The sequence below is a fragment of the Cyprinodon variegatus genome, unplaced genomic scaffold, assembly GCF_000732505.1.
Source record: "Cyprinodon variegatus isolate N-32 unplaced genomic scaffold, C_variegatus-1.0 Scaffold112, whole genome shotgun sequence".
In the NCBI taxonomy this organism is placed as follows: domain Eukaryota; kingdom Metazoa; phylum Chordata; class Actinopteri; order Cyprinodontiformes; family Cyprinodontidae; genus Cyprinodon; species Cyprinodon variegatus.
The window spans coordinates 322,237-342,876 of NW_015150565.1; the positions used below are offsets into that span (position 1 = coordinate 322,237).

At 36.5% G+C, this 20,640-nt stretch overlaps 2 protein-coding genes across 2 annotated transcripts in view; both read left to right on the forward strand.

The window, feature by feature from the left end:
* Nucleotides 1–6,037, forward strand: part of LOC107084976 (ectonucleotide pyrophosphatase/phosphodiesterase family member 2-like) — a 43,671-nt gene extending 37,634 nt beyond the window's left edge. Inside the window, exon 25 of the mRNA XM_015375062.1 lies at nucleotides 3,803–6,037. Within this exon, the coding sequence (XP_015230548.1) occupies nucleotides 3,803–3,973 (171 nt within the window). The 3' untranslated portion in view covers nucleotides 3,974–6,037. The remainder of the gene's footprint in view (nucleotides 1–3,802) is intronic.
* An 8,378-nt stretch (nucleotides 6,038–14,415) lies between these two features.
* LOC107084942 (venom phosphodiesterase 1-like) overlaps nucleotides 14,416–20,640 on the forward strand; it is a 43,853-nt gene continuing 37,628 nt past the window's right edge. Inside the window, exons 1-4 of the mRNA XM_015375018.1 lie at nucleotides 14,416–14,540; nucleotides 16,764–16,851; nucleotides 19,361–19,495; nucleotides 19,660–19,785. Coding sequence (XP_015230504.1) covers nucleotides 14,496–14,540; nucleotides 16,764–16,851; nucleotides 19,361–19,495; nucleotides 19,660–19,785 — 394 coding nt within the window. The 5' untranslated portion in view covers nucleotides 14,416–14,495. The remainder of the gene's footprint in view (nucleotides 14,541–16,763; nucleotides 16,852–19,360; nucleotides 19,496–19,659; nucleotides 19,786–20,640) is intronic.

The window sequence follows — 20,640 nt, forward strand, 5'->3', positions numbered from 1 at the left end:
TTATTTACGGACATAGGCACAAATCTTCCTTAAAATACGAATCAGTGATGTGATGCAGGGCAGTCGAGCAGGATATACACGTGCGCAAAGCAATTGTGACGAGTTGTAACCACAGTTTCAGTAATGTGATAGCATGATGGTAAAGATAACACAAAGATGTCTGTTAATGGCATTTTGTCATTACTGTGGTAGTTTCAATGAGCCCAAGAGGAAACAGGTTTTGACATGTTTGCAGGCTAGTTTTAGGAGCCAAGAAGATTACGTGACAACAACAAAAAAATAAAAACAGCGGTACCCGTTTCTCTTTCAAAACCTAAAATAAATATTTTGTCTTCAAACTTTCTTAAAAAAATGTTGCATTTCCTGTTAGTTTTGTGCACTGGATGTCACACCAACCACCTAAGACAGGCCTTGACATGTGTTGTTTTATGCAGGGGAACCTTCCGTGCCATGCATGACTTCAAGCCATGATGTCTTAGCGTATTACCAACAGTAACCTTTGTAACCTTTTCAGGTCATTGAACAGCTTCTTCCATGTAGTTCTGGGCTGATTTCTCACCTTTTTTAGGATCTTTGAGACCCCATGAGGTGAGATCTAGCATGGAGCCCCACTCCAAGGAAGATTGACAGTCATGTGTAGCTTCTTCCATTCTCTAATGATTGCTAGCACTTCCTAGCCTATTGGAGGTGTACAATTTTGTTTCTAGTGTATTTGGACAGTTTGGACATGTTAGTAGTTGGATTCTTACTGATTGTATGGGATGGACATGTATCTTTATGACACTAATGACCTCAAACAGGTGCATCTGATTTAGGATAATAAATTGAGAGGAGGTGGACATTTTGAAGGCAGACTAACGGGTTTTTGAAGGCCAGAATTCTAGCTGATAGACAGGTGTCCAAATACTTGCAGCTGCATCATACAAATAAATAGTTTAAAAAAACATCTATTGTTATTTCTGGATTTTCTTTTTTTACATAATGTCTCTTACAATGGACATGCACCTATGACAATAATTTGAGACCTCTCCAAGATTTCTAAGTGGGAGAACTTGCAAAATAACTAGGTGTTCAAATACTTATTTTCCACTCTGTGTATTTTATTTAAATTAAGATAATATCAGTAGGTTTGCGGTTTTATTAAGGATTTTTTCATCTGAAGTTCAAAACAAAAACAAAAAAAATAAGATTTTATGCACCATTTTACAGAGAAAAACACACACACACACACAAAAGCAATTTTAAGGAAATAAAGTGGATAAGATGCTGATTTTACAATCCAGCCACAAAGTAACTCATCCTAAAGTAAATCCTATTTACGTAAACATAGATGAGCTGACCTTGATTCAAATCCGTCTCTTATAGCTAACCAGTCTTTGTGGATTTCTTTGCTTAATAATAGTAAAACTCACTCCAAATGCTTCCATGTTGAAATAGAAACTTATATTTTTAATTAGTAACCAATATTATTTTTTATTTATCTGAATAATTCAGAATTAAATCCATGCTAAACATTCCATAAAATTCACAGAGAAACACACATAAGCTTGTTAACCAGTCTTTCCTGCAAAAATTAATCTGTTTTGAGGAAAAAATGCATCTTGTAATGTGCTCTGTGGTTTCCCGTAGAAGCCTTTCAATGAAACACATGGAAACTACGCTTGCAGATATTAAGATTCACTGCTTACGAATATCAGTGAAAGCATCATACATTAGTGTCTACACAACATTGACTTGTTATTGTTAGCAAAGATGAATGTTTTTCAGATAAAATTAAATTGTAGCAGAACAAAACGGTCTTTATACTCCACTGCATAAAAGCAACATCAACTGTTTAACATTAATTTTCTCATGAATTTTGCCACAATGTGGCAACCATTTCCAAGAAGTGAGTATTCTGCGTCAAACAAAATAGAATAATGTGAAAATCCCTAATTGCCTCCAGCCGTTGTTTAATCCAGGAAACTATCAAGATCTATCTGCTATATTAATTTCAACATAAGTTTATTTGTATAGCACATTTCTGTAAAAAGGATACTTCAAATTGCTTAACATGGCAAACAAAACTGAGATCAAAAATCAAACAAAAAAAAGTCATATTTCAGAACTGCTTTAAAGTTGTTGATTCTTTTGTCCTATAAAACTGGATTTAAAAAAAATAGAAAACTCTTTTTGACGTGAAAAGATTGTTCTAGTCGAGATGAGAAATCAATAGTCACAGTAAGACCCTGATTCATAGATACACTTGCTAATCATTTGTTTGAAATACGCTTGTTCTTTTCTAAACATGACCAACACAGTGACACACTTTGCTTAGTGTTTCCCATTTATCCAAAAGGATAGATCGATAAATCACAACATCCAGAATTTTATTCCGTTGTTTGTATCTGTAATTGAATATGACTAAATCAGTTTCATAGCTTTGATCGAGCTGCTCTGAATAATCAAGGTCTGATTTTTGTAGAAAGGTTTATGCAGTAATATGTGTGCAGTAAAGCATATACATTAAAGAGGGAAGCAGGGGTATTCAAGCTCATTTATGTTGTAGTTATGAAGCAGAGAGAGCAGTTTTAACTCAGACTGGCAACTACTGTAAATGTAGAGTTAGAGCCAACTATTAAATGTCATGTGAAACTGGGAATGCAAAAGCTTTTCCTGCTCAGACTAGATTACTGGTGTTCTGATGTTCTTATAAGCAGAGTTAAAAATATTTATCTCCAGGATCAAGTATGTATGCTGTTTTGTAGCTGTTAACAAAAAGGTTAAAGCAGTAAATAAAACCAACTACCAGTTTTAGTCTGTTAGGCAGACACCCTGTCTACTTTTAATGTAGCTTCATCTGGTCTGTTCCTGTTTGGATGTGACCTCATCCTGGAGAGAAATAGCTGTGATGCTGCCATCAACACCTTTGTTTATAGATGTTGGAGATCGGTCTGTTTTTCCAGTCTGTTTTTCCAGACTGTGACTGGCTGGATGTGCTGTCTTTATCCTCTGACATGGGAGCTGGCTAAGAGCTCGTCTGCCTGGATGTGTTTCCTGGACGGGGCCGTCTTTTACAGATGTTTTTTGTATCTCTGCTTCAGTCTCCTTCTGAACCCCAGTCGGCCTCGGCACACTGACCCTGGTTCTGCTTGAGGTTTTCCTCTCTACTGTCGCTACATACTGGCTTGCAGAGAATCAATGATGCAATGAGCTGATTTCCTCCAATAATAACACATTGAATTGAATAAAATTTCTCAAATTGCAGATTTTTTGGTTTGAGTCTCTCCAGGTCAAATTAGAAAGTGTTTAAAAGACACAATCCCCTTTTAACTGGCTTTAGGTGCCCTTTGACATTAAACAATTTTCAGCTCTCTGACATCCTGTTGCAGTGTTTTTGTTTTGTAGAACATTTGTCTTTCTTACTCATTTCAACATGATTCACTTCTCCTCCAATGGTTTATTTGGTTCTAAAACATCGGTTCTACATTATGGGTTTGGGTTTTTGAATGCCTGATAAGATCCCTTTGTTGAAGTAACTACACTTTCCATGATCTCAATCACTGCAAATTGATTTAAATACCTTTTCGTTATTTGGCCATATCGGATTGTTTCATCTCTCTGATTGTTTCAGGCTTTTTTCTGTGTATGATTTTTGCTGATTATAAATAGCTGCATGAAGTTATTTGATCCTGTGTACTTTCTTTGAAAATAAATTAGGGCTATTAGATGTGTTATGAAAAATTCCTTTCCACGGAAAGGGAAGTTTATCATTAGGATTTGTTTGTATCCGTGGTTATAAATCCATTATTTATGTTTGCAGAATGCCGAGAATGAGTCCCAGTGGGTTGAAGACATGCTGAAGCACCACACAGCTCGAGTTCGGGATGTGGAGATCTTAACGGGCCTGGACCTTTACAGATCCACCAACCTCACCTATACCAGCATCCTGGGCCTCAAAACCTACATGAACACCTTTGAGAATGATGACTAGACTAAGAAACTCAGACACAGATGCACAGAATGTCATGACAGCCCTGTATTATCTCTGCATGCTCGCTGAAGTATACTTATTTTGCTTCAAAGGAACTGTTTAAGAAGAGCTTTAACATGGGGGTACATTTCTGGTAATTAATAAAAAAGACCTTTCTCTAACATAATGCATATTGAAACTGAAGACAGTAAGGTTTTAGCAAAGATTAGTAACACTAAGCCTTAAACAAGATCTTATCATGGAGGCAGACTTCATGAGTAACTGAAACAGAAATATTGCTTCTGATGTTACGCATGAATTGAAACAGAAAGAGCGCACCTAACCCTGTAATCTATATGCAATTAAAGAGATCCTCCTATTAACTGAAAAGCACATAAGCTCAGACATATTGTGTTTTCCCAGTGTTTGTAAAACCAAAAGCAAATCACATCTTGTGAAAAAAAAATGCTATAATTTGGATATACAACCAAAAGAATTGATGCTTACCTCCCTTAAAATGCTTACAGAAGCACCGAAGTATGCCACATAATGCAAAACATTATAATTTGTCTGCATACTGAATCTAACCCCATATAATACTCTGGTACCAATGCTGGGTCAACCAAAGCTAACCATATCTTTACTTTTTTGCTCAACATTTATAAAATATAGAACTGTTCAAAACATAAAAAAACTAATTCAACCAAAAATATTTCTTACTGTTAATCATCCTTTTATTTTTGCATCATAAGTAAATTAAGTTACCCTATTTAGCTTTAAAAAGGTTAAAATACAAACCTTTATCCTCCACCAATACAAGCTCCTTGGCTGTTTTAAAGAGATCTTTGGCTTAAAAAATTGTATAAATACAACCTAGTAGAGTCAGTTAAACCGGATCACAAAATCATTTTATTTTATTTCAAAAAAACCTTTGCATGCACACTTAATTGTGCACAGTGTCACAAACATCATCCAAATTACTCACTATCTTTACTTGTATACAATTTACTGATTGGATTAGAATGTATTCAGATTGAAAAACAAATTCCGTAAAAATTCAAAAAATATCCACTGGACTTGGTTTCCAAGATTTGAAGACGTTTCGCCACCTGCAGGAAGCTTTCTCAACTCGAATTGAGAAAGCTTCCTGGAGAGGTGGCGAAACGTCTTCAAATCTTGGAAACCAAGTCCAGTGGACATTTTTTGAATTTTTACGGAATGACTATGACCTGGATGACTGAGAACCTTCATCAGCATTGAAAAACAAAATAACTAATCAGATTATACTGTATATATGACCATAAGTAATCGGAAAAAAACACCTGATCAGACTGCAAACGTGCAATGTGAAAATGTCAGATGGAATATGCTGACATAGCGTCTAGTGACTCAAAGCAGAAATGCATAACCTTTCACATGCTCACTCTATTGTCTATTGGTCTATTGTCTTCATTTCCTCTCAGTTGGATTACAATTTTATTCCAATCCTGTGAATACAATTAGAATATTCAGACTGCTCTTTACATTACATATTTTCAGTTCAATACCTTTATTTTAGTTAGTGTCCATGTAAACGTAACTACGTAGAAGTAAAAACCTATTTTTTTCTCTTTTAGTTGACTTAATCAAAATAAGGGATACAGGAATTCAAAATGGCAAATAGCCCAGACTAAGGTGTTATGGCGAAATGGACATTTACATACTATTGATAAACTTTAGGAAATTGGTTGAATATGATTTGAACTGGGGTTTAGTGGTGTCATGCAGATTTCAGATTCTCTGTCATATCAAGGATTGCTTAGTCTTTGACCCAAAGCGTCAAAAGCACTTGTCTGATGTTGCATTTGTTGTCAGTTTATTTGTCTTATTGAACTGACAGCATTTATACTCTTAACTGTGTACAGATAAAGAGTCACAACATTTTACATTTTTTTCATTTAATTTGATAGCATTATAATCATGAGTTAACAATATTGACATACATAATCAGTAGAATAGAAAATGTGACTGACTTTAAGAGCTTAAGTTGAAAACAAACCGTTTTTTTGTTTGTCTAGTCTTTTAAATAAAACCCATGTAGATCAGAAAAAAAAAGAATATTGGGAGTGGAACTCAGTTTTTTTTTCGTATGCACATTTTCTACATGAAAATGACACTTTTTGCAATGAAGTGCTTCTTTTTTCTTCATATGTACTGATGCATGCTTATGTGACTTCAGTATTCCACTATAAAGCCATGTTGGGTCCTCTTCCAAAAGTGATTTTCCCAGAAAGAAAATGTACAGTAAAGTGATTCCCTATGACATAAAGGTTATACTGAAAAACATTCCCATTTGCTCGGGTTGCTCTGTCATTTAACTCCTGTGTACGCATTCCTGTGTTGGTACTTTAGTTAGTAAGTGCAACATAACAGAATTACATTATTTATTGGGTTAAATTTAACTTTATGCAGTTCACAGTATACTGAAAGCTTCTGAAAGCCAGCTGGAACTTGGACTAAAATCCACTAAATTGTCAGCATCCATTAAGTGGTTTACAACTGCATCTCTTCTTTCCAACCATACAGCCAGTTCTACACTGATTTAATGCTAAGAAATGTCATTCATAAAAAAATAATGAACAATGTAGGAAAGAGGGTGTGTCCTTGTCTGACTTCACTACTGACATTGGAGGATGCAGATACACAGATGTCCTACTTGATGTGCATGGTTTGATTGGCATACAATAAAGACATCTTACTATATATCATACTGTACGATACCAAAATTTTTATAAAGCACTTTAAACACCCAACAGGACCAAAGTGCTATACACAATCATAAGCTACAAATGGTCAATCATGAAACAATAAAGTGGTATATAAAAGTAATAATATAATAAAATCAGTAATAAAACAATAAATGAAACACAGTAAGACAAAGTCAACAGTTTGTGTCAAAATATATTTAGACAAAGCAGCTTGACTTAATGTTAGACTATGTTTTCTTTGGTTTATCCTGCCAAAGGCCTTTTGTAGAGTGCTTATTATTATAGTTACTCTATATAGTTAATATTTCCTTTAGACCATATATACGCAGCTGGATGCCATTTTTAGACTTAACCCAAATTGAATGTATGCAGCCATTACATTTTAATCAATTGATTTTAGCTTCTTGAAAATTTTTTGTCATCTTTACCTACCCTTTTTGTGCAAAATCAGCCCTTATGGTTTGCTCATTCTTTTATTCGAATGGTATGGCATATTTATATTGTACCTTTGTCAACTTTGAGTTCAAATATAGAACCTGGTCCAGCTTAACCCATTAAAGTCGAAGTAGTAGCAGCTTTCCAGTCTGTAGAGTGTTGTTGAGATATATATATTTTTCAACCAGGCCTAATTTGATCACAATACTACTTTTAATGCCTTAAATATATCAGGTAAAAAAAAAAAGGGATATGTCGGTTTTCTGTCAGATATTTGACCATTTGCAGACCTTGCATGCATTTAACTATCTTGGCAATATAACATTTTTGTTTGTTTCTCTCTCCCATTTATCCTCCTCCTGTTTAGTCACTCTTGGCTGGTTTGTCATCATTTCTTTGCCCCCTTCTTGTTGTGAGTATTCCTGGTTTTCAGCATTTTTTGGTTTTTGTGGATTTATGTTTTTGGATTTTGCTTCTGTTGTACTTTTGTTATTAAATCTCCAAGAAACCACTTCTGCCTCGGTCTGCATTTACAGGTGCTGGTCATAAAATTAGAATATCATGAAAAAGTAGATTGATTTCAGTAATTCCATTTAAAAAGTGAAACTTGTATATTATATTCATACATTACATACAAACTCATATATTTCAGATGTTTATTTTGTTTAATTTTGATGATTACAAATGACAACAAATGAAAATCTCAAATTCATCATATCAGAAAATTAGAATATTACTGAAGACCAATAAAAACAAAGGATTTATAGAAATGTTGGCCAACTGAAAAGTATGAACATGAAAAGTATGAGCATGTACAGCACTCAGTATTTAGTTGGGCCTCCTTTGGCCTGTATTACTGCAGCAATGCGGCGTGGCATGGAGTCGATCAGTCTGTGGCACTGCTCAGGTGTTATGATAGCCCAGGTTGCTCTAATAGTGGCTTTTAGCTCTTCTGAATTGTTGGGTCTGGTGTATTGCATCTTCTTCTTCACAATACCCCATAGATTTTCTATGGGGTTAAGGTCAGGAGAGTTTGCTGGCCAATTAAGAACAGGGATACCATGGTCCTTCAACCAGGTACTGGTAGCTTTGGCACTGTGTGCAGGTGCCAAGTCCTGTTGGAAAATGAAATCTGCATCTCCAAAAAGTTGGTCAGCTGCAGGAAGCATGAAGTGCTCTAAAACTTCCTGGTATGTGGCTGCGTTGACCCTGGACCTCAGAAAACACAATGGACCAACACCAGCAGATGACATGGCACCCCAAACCATCACTGACGGTGGAAACTTTACACTGGACTTCAAGCAACGTGGATGAAGTGCCTCTCTTCTTTTCCTCCAGACTCTGGGACCTTGATTTCCAAAGGAAATGCAAAATTTACTTTCATCAGAGAACATGACTTTGGACCACTCACCAGCAGTCCAGTCCTGTTTCTCTTTAGCCCAGGCAAGACGCTTCTGACGCTGTCTGTGGTTCAAGAGTGGCTTGACACAAGGAATGCGACAGCAGAAACCCATGTCTTTCATACGTCTGTGTGTGGTGGTTCTTGAAGCACTCACTCCAGCTGCAGTCCACTCTTTGTGAATCTCCCCCACATTTTTGAATGGGTTTTGTTTCACAATCCTCTCCAGGGTGCGGTTATCTCTCTTGCTTGTACACTTTTTTCGACCACATCTTTTCCTTCCCTTCGCCTCTCTATTAATGTGCTTGGACACTGAGCTCTGTGAACAGCCAGCCTCTTTAGCGATGACCTTTTGTGTCTTGCCCTCCTTGTGCAAGGTGTCGATGGTCGTCTTTTGGACAACTGTCAAGTCAGCAGTCTTCCCCATGATTGTGTAGCCTATAGAACTAGACTGAAAGACCATTTAAAGGCTTTTGCAGGTGGTTTGAGTTAATTAGCTGATTAGAGTGTGGCACCAGGGGCCATCAATTTTGAACCTTTTCACAATATTCTAATTTTCTGATATGATGAATTTGAGATTTTCATTTGTTGTCATTTGTAATCATCAAAATTAAACAAAATAAACATCTGAAATATATGAGTTTGTATGTAATGTATGAATATAATATACAAGTTTCACTTTTTAAATGGAATTACTGAAATCAATCTACTTTTTCATGATATTCTAATTTTATGACCAGCACCTGTAGGTCCTGTCAAACTCCCATCCCACTGTGACAATACAAACCAGCTAAGAGTGACTGAACAGGGGGAGAATAAATGGGAGAGAGAAACAAAGACCAGCCTGATTAGCAGATTGGGAGCAGGTGTGAACAGAGGACGCAAGAAGGGAGCTAGGGAGAAGGAGACTTACACAAGAGGGCAAACAAGTAATATCTAAGAACTCAAATACAATCAAAAATAACTAGAACACAATATGGAAATAAGAGCAAAGAAAACTCATGACAACCATTCAACCAAAACCATAAACTATTATGTACTAGTGAGTCAATACAAGGGGAAATAGAAGTAAAATAAGTTTTGCCAAAACATATAGTTTTATTTTGGGATTTTTCCTGTCAGTATAAATGCTAAAATGAAAAAGATGTGAATAAAAAAAAAAATAAATAAAAAATGGTGTTTTGTCTGTATTAGCTAAGGGGTAAGTTAAGCCACAAAAGCTTAAACGTGTTGTTAATCCAGTCTAGTACAGAGAGGATGGTTGGAATCCCATATGTGCAAGATTCAACTTTACACTTGGACCTCAAGAACAGGAGACACCCCCTTGACAACCAAAATGTTCAGATTTTGGACAGAGAGGACAGATGGTTTAAAAACAGGGGTGAATTAAGCCATCTTTACTGAAAAGGAAAAAACAACACTGAACAAAAATCTACAATTCAGTCCAGGAACTCATGTCAAAGAAATAACATTAAGACATTAATTTTGATTCAAAAACCAAAAGGCTGTCCTTAGTGCTTAGGAATGTGCCAAATTACCTATGTAAAAGTGGTTTTCACCACTCCATTACAATATACTGTATGCATATTACCTGATATGTGTATGTTGCAGGGTGAGATGTTACTAAAACAGGCTGATTTTAAACAAAGTTTACCACTATAAAATCTCAAACTGTTATTTTTAGCATCCTTATATCTTCTCCCACTTGTTTTTGGACTGTTGGATGAAGCCGATGTACCCGGAAAGAACTTGCGCATGCACTGGGAGAACATGCAAACTTGATGCAGAAAGACCCAAGGACAGAAAGGTAACCTAGGATCTTATTGCTCCAAGGCCACTATGCTACAAATTGTGTCACAGTGAATCTTTTCATTTAGAGCACAGTGGTAAATTAAAATCTTCGACTTCCAGATTGCTACTTTTCCCCCGTGGTGTCACAATTGATTAAAGCACAGTTGAGCCTTCTCTTGTAAGCTAGATTAACATGAATTCCTGGTAAACAGTTTTGCTGTCAGTATCTCTTGAAGCTTCTCTAATGAATGGAAATGGCCGGTAGGGGAAGAGTTGGAACACATTGTTTCTCTGTGTGCATATAAGACATTTATCATTATGTACATGTAAATAGGTAACAAGGGTTGATAGCAGATACAACCATTTTAGGCTAACTAATAGTTTCTTTTTACTTATTTATTAAGGCAGTAAAAATTTCTTCAAAGTGAAAACTAGTGGCCAAGAGGAGCAAAAGTGTTGTGAATATATAAATGAGCACAAATACAAAAGGTACTGGATACACAAGAAATTCTTAGCATAACATCGATGTGATTCCTGCTCACAGGACAATTGGAGGGAAGAAGAGGAGTTGTGTAAATTACAGTGGTACACACACATTTGTTACTTAAGTAGAAGTATAGATACTGCAGTTTAAAAACACTCTGGTAAAAGTTGAAGTATCAACTTGACATCTTTACTCAAGTAAAAGGGAAAAGGTATGTGCAACATAAACTACTTAAAGTATAAAAGTATTAAGTAACCTTAAAAAAAAACAGTGAGATGCCACTATATGAATTGAAAGCTCAGATGAGGAAGGTCTTGTTCGTCTCCATCTCGCCTGTGAGCAACCTTTCAGACATTTCAACATCATTTTCTGAATCAAACATTAGAGCATGGCAGAGACATTTCGCATTTTCAGTTTGAAGAAAACCTGCTTGCTTCTAATGATTTCCTTTGGCGTCAGCACAAATTTGATGAATAGCTAACAAATGAGTGTTTGCATTTCATGACTCATCCAACAGTTTTCACTAGAAGAGGATAGTGCCAATGATCTGCATTGCATGGCGCACATGACATGAAATAAATATTTATAAACATTAAACCGAAGCCAAGAGTAACGAGTAACTCCTATTTTAAAAATGTAAGGAATAGAAAGTACAGATACTTGTGTGAAAATGTAATGAGTTAAATTCAGAAGTAGGAAGAAAAACAAGTAATGGAGTAAAGTATACATACCTAAAAAGTGTGCTTAAGTACAGTAACAAAGTATTTGTACTTTGTTACTTGACACCTCTGGTAAATTAAATGTAATTCCAGGTTCAATGCATTTGGTTTACTTACAAAGTCAATAGGAGATGCCATGGAGGGGTGTCAGGACATCCAGCAGCAAGGTATAAGCATCATAAGCGTTGATTCTTGCAGCATTTCAAATATCGGGAGTAGTTTTTTTTTTATTAAAAGGATTTTTGCAAAAAAACAATAGAGAAGCCTGAGGTATACATTAGGTACAGAACAGGCATGCCCTAAGTTGGTCCTAAGGGCTGCTCTCCTGCAGGTTTTAGACTTCTCCCTGCTTCAGCACAGCTAATTCTGATGATTGCACTTCAGCACAAGACTGTTAATATCAGCTATCAATGAAAATTAGCTGTGTTGAAGCAAGGAAATGTCTAAAACCTACTGGACAGCAGCCCTTGAGGGCTGACTTTGGGCCTGGCTGATATAGAAAGAAGTGTAGGATGGAGTGTGAAAAAAAAAAGGAAGAGTGGTGCTGCAGGCAGTGGCTGTTCTGTCCTTTCTCAAACCCTTTGAACTGTTGAGGATCCAGAATAGGCAAGGCTGCAGGAACAACAGATCACTTGTTTATGTTGGGATCTGGAGATCTGTTCCACCTTTCTCCAGCAGAGGGCGCCCTAGGTCTCCTGGAGCTGAAGCTGACTACCACACCTGCGGCTGATTTGCTCATCAGGGAGATCAGCATATAGCAGCGGCAGGACTACTCTTCAGCGCCAGAGTGTTAAGCCAGTTACGGTTAGCAAGCCTGAGCCAACCAGCCTGCCTGATTCTCTGACTCCCTGAAAGCCTGACTTGAACCTAACCAGTTTTCTGTCCTCTCTGCTTCCTAGGAAGAATCTGACTGAGACCCTGGAGCTATGGAAGAGCTACTCAACTGAAACCTGCCTGCCTGCTCTCAGTAACAAACCTGAAGATCAAACTGTCTGGATCTGCTAACCATCCTTCAAGAAGCTACTTGAAGAAGCTCTGAACACTCACAAGCCTGAAGCTAAGTTCTGTCGCTGCCAAGCCCTCTGCCATCGATCAGTCTCTGGACCCTCCTGGTAGAGTCCTGCAACAGGTCCGGTACCCGCGGGTCACCCGCAAAAATGCTCTTTAGATTTATGTTCTCATGTTTTTCTGTTGTCCTCTGTTGCCCTCTTGTGTGTGTTTTCCTATCCCCTTGGCTCCCTTGTTGTCTCCTCTCACACCTGCTCCTTGTCAGCTCGTTAGCCCTGCCTTTGTCTCTGCCAGCTATATATGTTCTCCCTCTGCTCTCACTCTTTGTTGGTTCCTTGTTGTTGCTGGTCCTGTCCTCGCTGTTGTTGTCTCACCTTGTCTCTCCCTGGCTCCTTGTACGTGTTTTCCCTTGATGTCTCCATGGTTCTGGTCTGTTACATTTTAGTTGGATTTTTGGACTACCTTTGTTAACCATTTTCATCATTAAAACCACAAATATTGACCTCAGCCTCTCTGCCTCTGCATTTGTCCTCCAAACCTCAACCAAGACGTGACACTCTCCTCCTCTTGCATGTTTCCGCTGTGCATAGCGTTCCTTGACAGTGTCGTTTCTAAGTCACCAATTTAGTGCTACTTGCTCCCAGTGTAATTTCCCATTGAGAACCTACTAGCACTAAGTTGCTAACTGGTTAGCAAGATGTTCCGGAGTCACTGGCCACAACCAAACTTGTTTGCGAACCTTCCGTCACAACAATCCCATCCCTTTGATAAATAACCAATCACATTTACTTTATTTATTCGTGTAAATCGGGCACCACTCGGGAGAATCCGGAAATGCAAAGGTTGGAACAGCCGCTTTCCAACGACTTTAAGCAGCTATTCAGTCCAAAGGTTCTAAATTTCACATTTAATAAAAGCAGCATGAGCTTATCAGTTAAACTCAAGGTTTATGCTGAGAGGCATGACTTGTCCTGTCCTGTCCTGCCTCTTTAAGCAGATTCGAATTTCTAGAGAGCAAAATAATTAAACATTTTGCAATAACTCTACAAATTCTACACGTATAATATCGCCTAGAGAGACTTGGAATTGGGCGTTATGTTTGGGAATTGGCAGTCTGACACATGCAACACAAATAATAAGCCTTGGAAAATTATTACATGTTGCTTGCTTTTTTCCAGGGTGAGCCAGTCCTCCCTCGCACATCTCCAGTTGAAGCAAAATGCAGCCGCACGCCTTTAAACTGGAATACGTGAGAGGGAGCACATAACTCCCACGCTGGCCACTCTCCATTGGCTGCTTGTGCATTTTAGGAGTTTTTGTTTTTGAGTCTTAAAATGGCTTCACCCCTCTCTACCTCTCTGGGCTTCTTCACCACTATGCTCCAAAATTCTGGAATGAGCTCCCCATCTTCAATCCACTTCACTGTCAATTTTTAAAACTCGGCTTAACACCTATTTTTATTCTTTGTCTTTAAAAACAGCATGGGACTTTTTTCGTTTGTGGTTTTTTATTGTTTACTTTTTGGTTTTATTTGTTTTGATTAATTTATTTTAATATATTTGTTTAATTCCTTTAAACTTCTATGTTCTTTTCATACAATTTTAACTTTACCAGATATCTACAGCACCTTGTGGCCGCTGTGGTCATTTTAAAGGTCTTTATGAACAATGTTGAGTTGCATGAATTATTCCCAATTTCTTCAATTTAATAAAGTAGTAAATCCATGAAAGTGAAGGGTGTGAAAAAGTGAGTTCATTGATCTGTTGTGTTACTGTGTTTAATCACAGTGAGGTGACATTATCTCTCAGTTCTGCAAATCAGTTACTCTGTCATTTACTGCCGCTGGTCCAGAGGTCACTGCAGAGATTTATCTATTTTGGCGATAACTCTCTCTGTCTGACTTTTACCTTCTTCTCTGTCTTCGGGTTGTGTGGATGTGAAACCAGGACCGATTGTGGCCATGGATGTGCTAAAATGGTTACAGAACCACAAGAAGCAAACCATAGTAAGTATTTCTGCTATGTTTTTAGAATGAAAGTGTACAAACTTTTCTTAAATAAGCAATGCTGCAGTTATACTAAATCTCAATGTTTTCTCATTACTACTTACATTAATGACTTTAATGGATATTTGTATTAATTTTATTCCTGTTCGCACATTTTGCTGCACATTACACACTCCAGTTTTGAATAATTACTATTATCTTTGTATTATTTGCAATAAATATAGTACAACTAACATGACTTAAAAGAATCGATTTTAAATGTCTCAGTTGCCAATTTGTATTCAGAAAATGAAAGACAGATTTGTTTTATTTGGAATAAGTTATGTAAAAGTTACAGGAAACTAAATATTTTTTGTTCATTAATTGTGAGTAGCATCTTGACAAGGAGGAATATTTACCTTAATAAAGTAGATTTTTGCTTACATTACTGCATGGAGGAAGTAATTTAGACCAAATGCTTTGCTGAGATCTTAGGATGATCTTCATTATTGGCTCTAGTCTCTTACATTCCATACTTGAAAGTTTCTTGTCAGGGTTCAGCGTAAGGTGAATCATCAACTGGGATACCATGGCCTTTTGAAAAGTATTGAGACTTTCGGCAGTATGTATGGGCTGGCACCTAGTCCTGCTAAAATAAAATCTGTATCTCAATAGCAGAGAAAGTATAAGAGATTTAAATAGCTCTTACGTTTTGCCATATCTTGTTTTTATTTTATATACTAAACAAAAGCAGGTTCTATTAGATTGTGAATCTTCTTTTGAGAAAATTCTAGAAAAAAATAAGTGCAATAATCTGCCAGAGCAGTCATTGCACTAAGACTTCTTGGTTTGCGAATGTATTTCATGATGTCAAGAAGTCTTATGTATTGACAGTCAGACAATTGCAGGGCCAATATTCTGTCCTAACCCTTCTTTCACAATGTTTCCTGCCTCCAGGTTACATGTGTCATAAGTTGGATATGCCCTTTCACCGTTATGCTGATGACTACTAAGTTTACTTTCCTCTGCATAAGGAGGAGCGAAACAACTTTCATATGTTGCTGAAATGTCTGGAAGAAACCAAAGCCTGGATGACAAGTTTTGATTAATTCCTCTTCGCTAACATTAATTCTGTCTCATATGATGTCTTTTGACACTATTTTTTGGGTGAAACCAGATGGTGATATGAAATATGATGAGGAAGTACAAATGATTTAGTTGTACAAACAACTTTTTTTTTTAAACTAAGCAGTTTGCCAAAATTAAAAATGTTCTTTCAGGACAGGAGCGTGAAAGAGTCATCATGCTTTTATTACCTCACATCTAGACGTTTGCAAATCTCTGTGTTTAGGTGCCATGTTTTCAGCCGCCTCCAGCTTGCAGCAGCAAATCTTTTAAAACGATCTCTCAGGCAGGAAGCACATCACTGCAGTCCTCGACGAACTTCACTGGTTTTCTTTTAGCAACACAATTTATTTCGGAATTCTTATGTTTCTTCTTTAATCGCTTACATGGCCTTGCCCCACACTATCTCTCACACTTTTCTAAACCATATCATCATTTACAGTCTCTAAGGTCAGCTGATCAGCTGCTCCTGCCCATTTCAAGGTCGAGGCTGAAACTCAGAGGTGATAGGTCTTTTGCAGTTGCTCGTACGATGCGTCATTTTTTTGCCTTGGCCCTCAACACACGAGCCACGAGTCAGCTGTGTACTTTGTCTTTATATCTGTTTTTGTTTATTTATTTTATCACTTTTGTTTTATCATTTGTGATATTGATATGCACAGTAACAATTGTTTTATAACATGTTGCTCGACATCACATTGTAAGACTTGGTTAGATGGACAGTTTGTGCAGAGCTCAAGGAATATGACAGTTGTGGGTACATCTGAATGTTGTGGAACATCTTGCTCAGTCCACATTAACTGGGTACACTTTCCCCTTCTACTGATCTTTCTCCTAGTTAGCTATTTTAGTCTCTCTATGGGAGGATTTACAGTATATTATTTAGATTGTCTTACTTTTTGATAACTTTCATTTTTAAAACAGAAATGAATGCCTAATTCATCTTTACAGAATCTATGACTTTTGCTTTTTGAGTTAAATTAGTGTGTTACATTTTTATGAATTTGTAAGCAAGCTAAGGCAGGTAACAGTACCCTGCTGCAATGAATTAACATGAAACTTGAAGTCTGATATGTGCAAAAGCTGTAAATAAATCATGACATTTGCTTTATTTGATAGAATATTGTCTTGGCTGTGGTGATTGTGGTCATAATCCTTGGTCTCGGACTGGGTCTTGGGCTGGATTTGCAGAGATGTAGGAGCAAAGGTAATACTAGAAACAAGGTACAGGTTTCTGCATGCCTAACCACCTCATGAAACTGTAGCCTGATGAATGAGTCTCAGATAAAGAAGCGGGGCACCCACGCCACAACGTACACTGTCTTGTGATCGTCACTACAAACGTCTTTTGTAATAATCCACAGTGACTTCTAGTATTAGTATCTAGTTTCAAATGTGTCAAACAAGTTTTGCGTACTTGTATTTGTAAAAATCAGTTATTACAAATACAGGTTTTTCAGGCAATGTGATTCATACATCATGCTCATCAGGAATTTTACGTTGAAGAAATTTTATGCTGCTGAGTAACTCTCTCTTTTTTTACAGCGTCATCTATCTGGCAATGTGGCAATAAGAATAACTGTCTTGATGCCAAAAAGAACCCAACAGATTTTACTCTCACAAGAGAAGCAGTGTTCTGCTTGATTTATGCATATAGATAACTTTATTATATTATTCATGCAAGGAGTATTACAGATTATATGGACACTGCAATGGGACAGTAGAACAGGAAAGGAAAAACAGTAAAAAGGAGAAAAGATGAAATAAAGAGGAGATAAAAGGGAGACAATCATAAAACGTCTTCAGTCTGCTTCATCACCTGCAAAGAGAGATATAAAAAGAAAAGCACAACCAACGGATATAGTATAAGCGATACAATAAAGTAACACCTTGATTCCATCACTGAAGTATAAGTAGTATTATTAAATCTGACATGTATGCTGTGGTACAGTAGCTGAAGATTAGAGTATAGGCTTTCTGTATGGAAGTGAATCTCTAAGTACCTGGAACCAAGCGCCTGTAGTGTTTTGTAAGGTTAACTTGTGCATGTAAAGTTTATCCAAGGGAAAAATGCTCAATAGTGGTTGAGAAAGATTTGCTTTTTCAAGAAACATTTCTAGTTGCCACAGTTACAGCATGATGATCACTGTTTCAGTTTCCGAAAATCACTTTGCAGTTTTGATACACTCTCAAAGCACTCTGACTAGGTTGTCGGGCCATTTGAATAAAAACAAACTACGCTATGCAATCTGCTAATTTTAACCAAAAATAACCAATTGAAACTGAATAAAAATGTGAAAAAGTTAAATGTGAAGACACAGCATAAAGACTATAGAAGAATATTTATAAAATATCTCCTATTCTATATAATAATATGATGAATAAGACTATTAGTAAGGCAATATGTATAGCAAAGGAGATTGTATCTCTCTTTAGAATGTGAGAAGAGACAGTTTTGAGATCAGATTGAGCCTTTTTGACCAGTTTGTTTCAAGAAAGTATTATAGCTCTCCAAACCATGAATATATAAACGTGTGTCTTAAGCATAGGAAAAACACTGGTAAGATTAACATAACAACAATAATAGTTTCAAGGTTTTTGGACATCATTGTTTTATTCATTCAAATTCAATTTTTTTATTTATTTGAGTGGCAACAAAAAAATTACCTGTCTGCTGTTTGGCTTATTTGCAAAACTCAGCTGTACTTTAAAAAAATAAACAAATGATAAACTGTTATTTTATTGAGCTTAGAGGGACCCAAACTCAGACGGGCAGATAGAGACAGCACAGTGAGTTAATAATCTTAAATCTTTAAAAAGGAAAAAGGTGCATAAACCGGTGCATAAACAGCTTAACTGGTATGGCAGAAAATAGGAGTGAAAACTGAACTACAAACGAGGCATGGAAGCATTATTCACCCGTGAAGGGTGAGAGCAAGCTGGCAGGAATGATGTCAGTCAAGAAAAAGTACTCAAAAATAAACTGATTTGTATCATAATCAGTGAAGAAAAAACAAGATAGACATCAGCAGAATAGCTGAAAGAAACATAAAGCCATAAAATGACTAAACCAGAATTTACATATAGTAGATAGAATCTGACATGATAGAGCTAGGATACATTGGAGAAGAAGCCTGAAGAAATAAGTTACATATTAGATTTAAGCGTACAACAATTATATATATTTTTATTTCACTTAAATCACTTAAAGTTAATAGAATAAAAACGGCCAGCAAAATTCGAGAGCAAAAAATTTTATCCAAAAAAATTGACTTAAAAAAACGTGAACCAGTAACTTTTGGTTTTCAATGAAAATCAGAAGTTAAAATCTGGTATAATTAAAACAAATCAAAAGCAAATGATTGGAGTTAGGTTATCTTTAGGTTGTATTTCCAAAGAGGTCTGATGTGAGTGAAAAAAAACACTATTTATCTAGAGCGGTTAAACTGAAGCATCAAATCATGAAATGAAAAAGTTCAGCTTTAGCCAAGGCTTCTTTATTTAAGTAAAAAATTTATTTTTCCCTTTGATGAAATGTCATGCATGCGTGTATGGAAATTATATATCAAAGCAATGCATTTATAAGAAGTAAATCTAATAATGAAATATGCATTTAATATATATATATAGTTTTTTTTATTGATCAGATTTTAGCTCTTTGTTCAACTCACCTAATTGAAGATAAACTGCATAATAAAATTTGCTGTTTCTTTCAGTTCCACCCCAAACATCCTGCAAAGAAAGATGCTACCAACCTTTCGATGAAGAAGTCCCCGGTTGCAGATGTGATACTAACTGTAACGCCACCAATAACTGTTGCAATGATTACTATGACATCTGCATGGCTCCAAGTAAGACCACTTTACTCTATTTTTATCCTCTAAAATTTCACATCAAAGTACAAAAAGGTTCAAAAAGGTGTATCACACTAAGACTGATTTTTTGTTTTTGTTTTGTTTTAACTGCAAAAAAACAAAAATATTACACATTTCATGCATTTTACTTTTCCATTCAGCCCAGCAGTGGGAATGTTCAAGGATACGCTGTGGTGAAAAGAGGCTGAGTGAGAGCAAATGTCACTGTGATGATGACTGTCTGTCTTCAGGAGATTGCTGTTCCAACTACAAACACATCTGCCATGGTAAGACACTGGAAATCATAACTGATAATGACATTCATGCCTGACAATATGTGCAAAGGTGAACCAATAATGTGAATATATACCAACCAACCACATTTATGCTTTATCTATACTTCGGATATTTAATAGTCAGATGCAAACTAACACAAAAATGTCTGAAACCGTTGTGGACAAAGTAGACACTGGTAAAATGAAAGGTAATGAACAGTCTGTGTGCTTATGAACATGTTTTGATTGTCAGAAATCACAATAGTAAAATCGTACAGGGAGAAGGACTTCTGAATGGCACAGAATAATACAGTGGTACAGTAAACAAACCATAATTATGAAATGAAACAAAAACAATTTTTAGATATGCCCCTTATACGGTATATTCTGGCATATTTATATACAAACAAAACTCAGAAGCAACAATCACGAGGGAAAAGATATCATGCAGCAGATATGGGGACGTGCGCCTGTGCCTGAAGGTGTCTATCTCTTACTCGTGATAATTGTTTTTTTTCCCTCCCCCAACATTCCTTGACAGGTTCTACAAATCACAGTTGTTGTGCTTATAAAGGAAAATTTATGGGTCTATTTTGCAGAGTTTATGAGGGGTTGGTGGAAGCAAATCTAGCTTTTAGGAGTTGAATCTCTCTGCAGGTCTTATAGTGACTAATTTATGGTGACTAATTTATAGTGACTCATTTATTGTAGGGGAGGTCGTGGAGGAGTAGAAAAAGCTTTTTCAGGATTATGATTGATATTTAATCCTTCAAATTCCACTTATCTTTATATATTATGTTGATCAGAAGTTCATTTTTGTTTTATGGCACCTCCCAAACTCCCAGGAGGAGCTTAAGCAGTTTATTA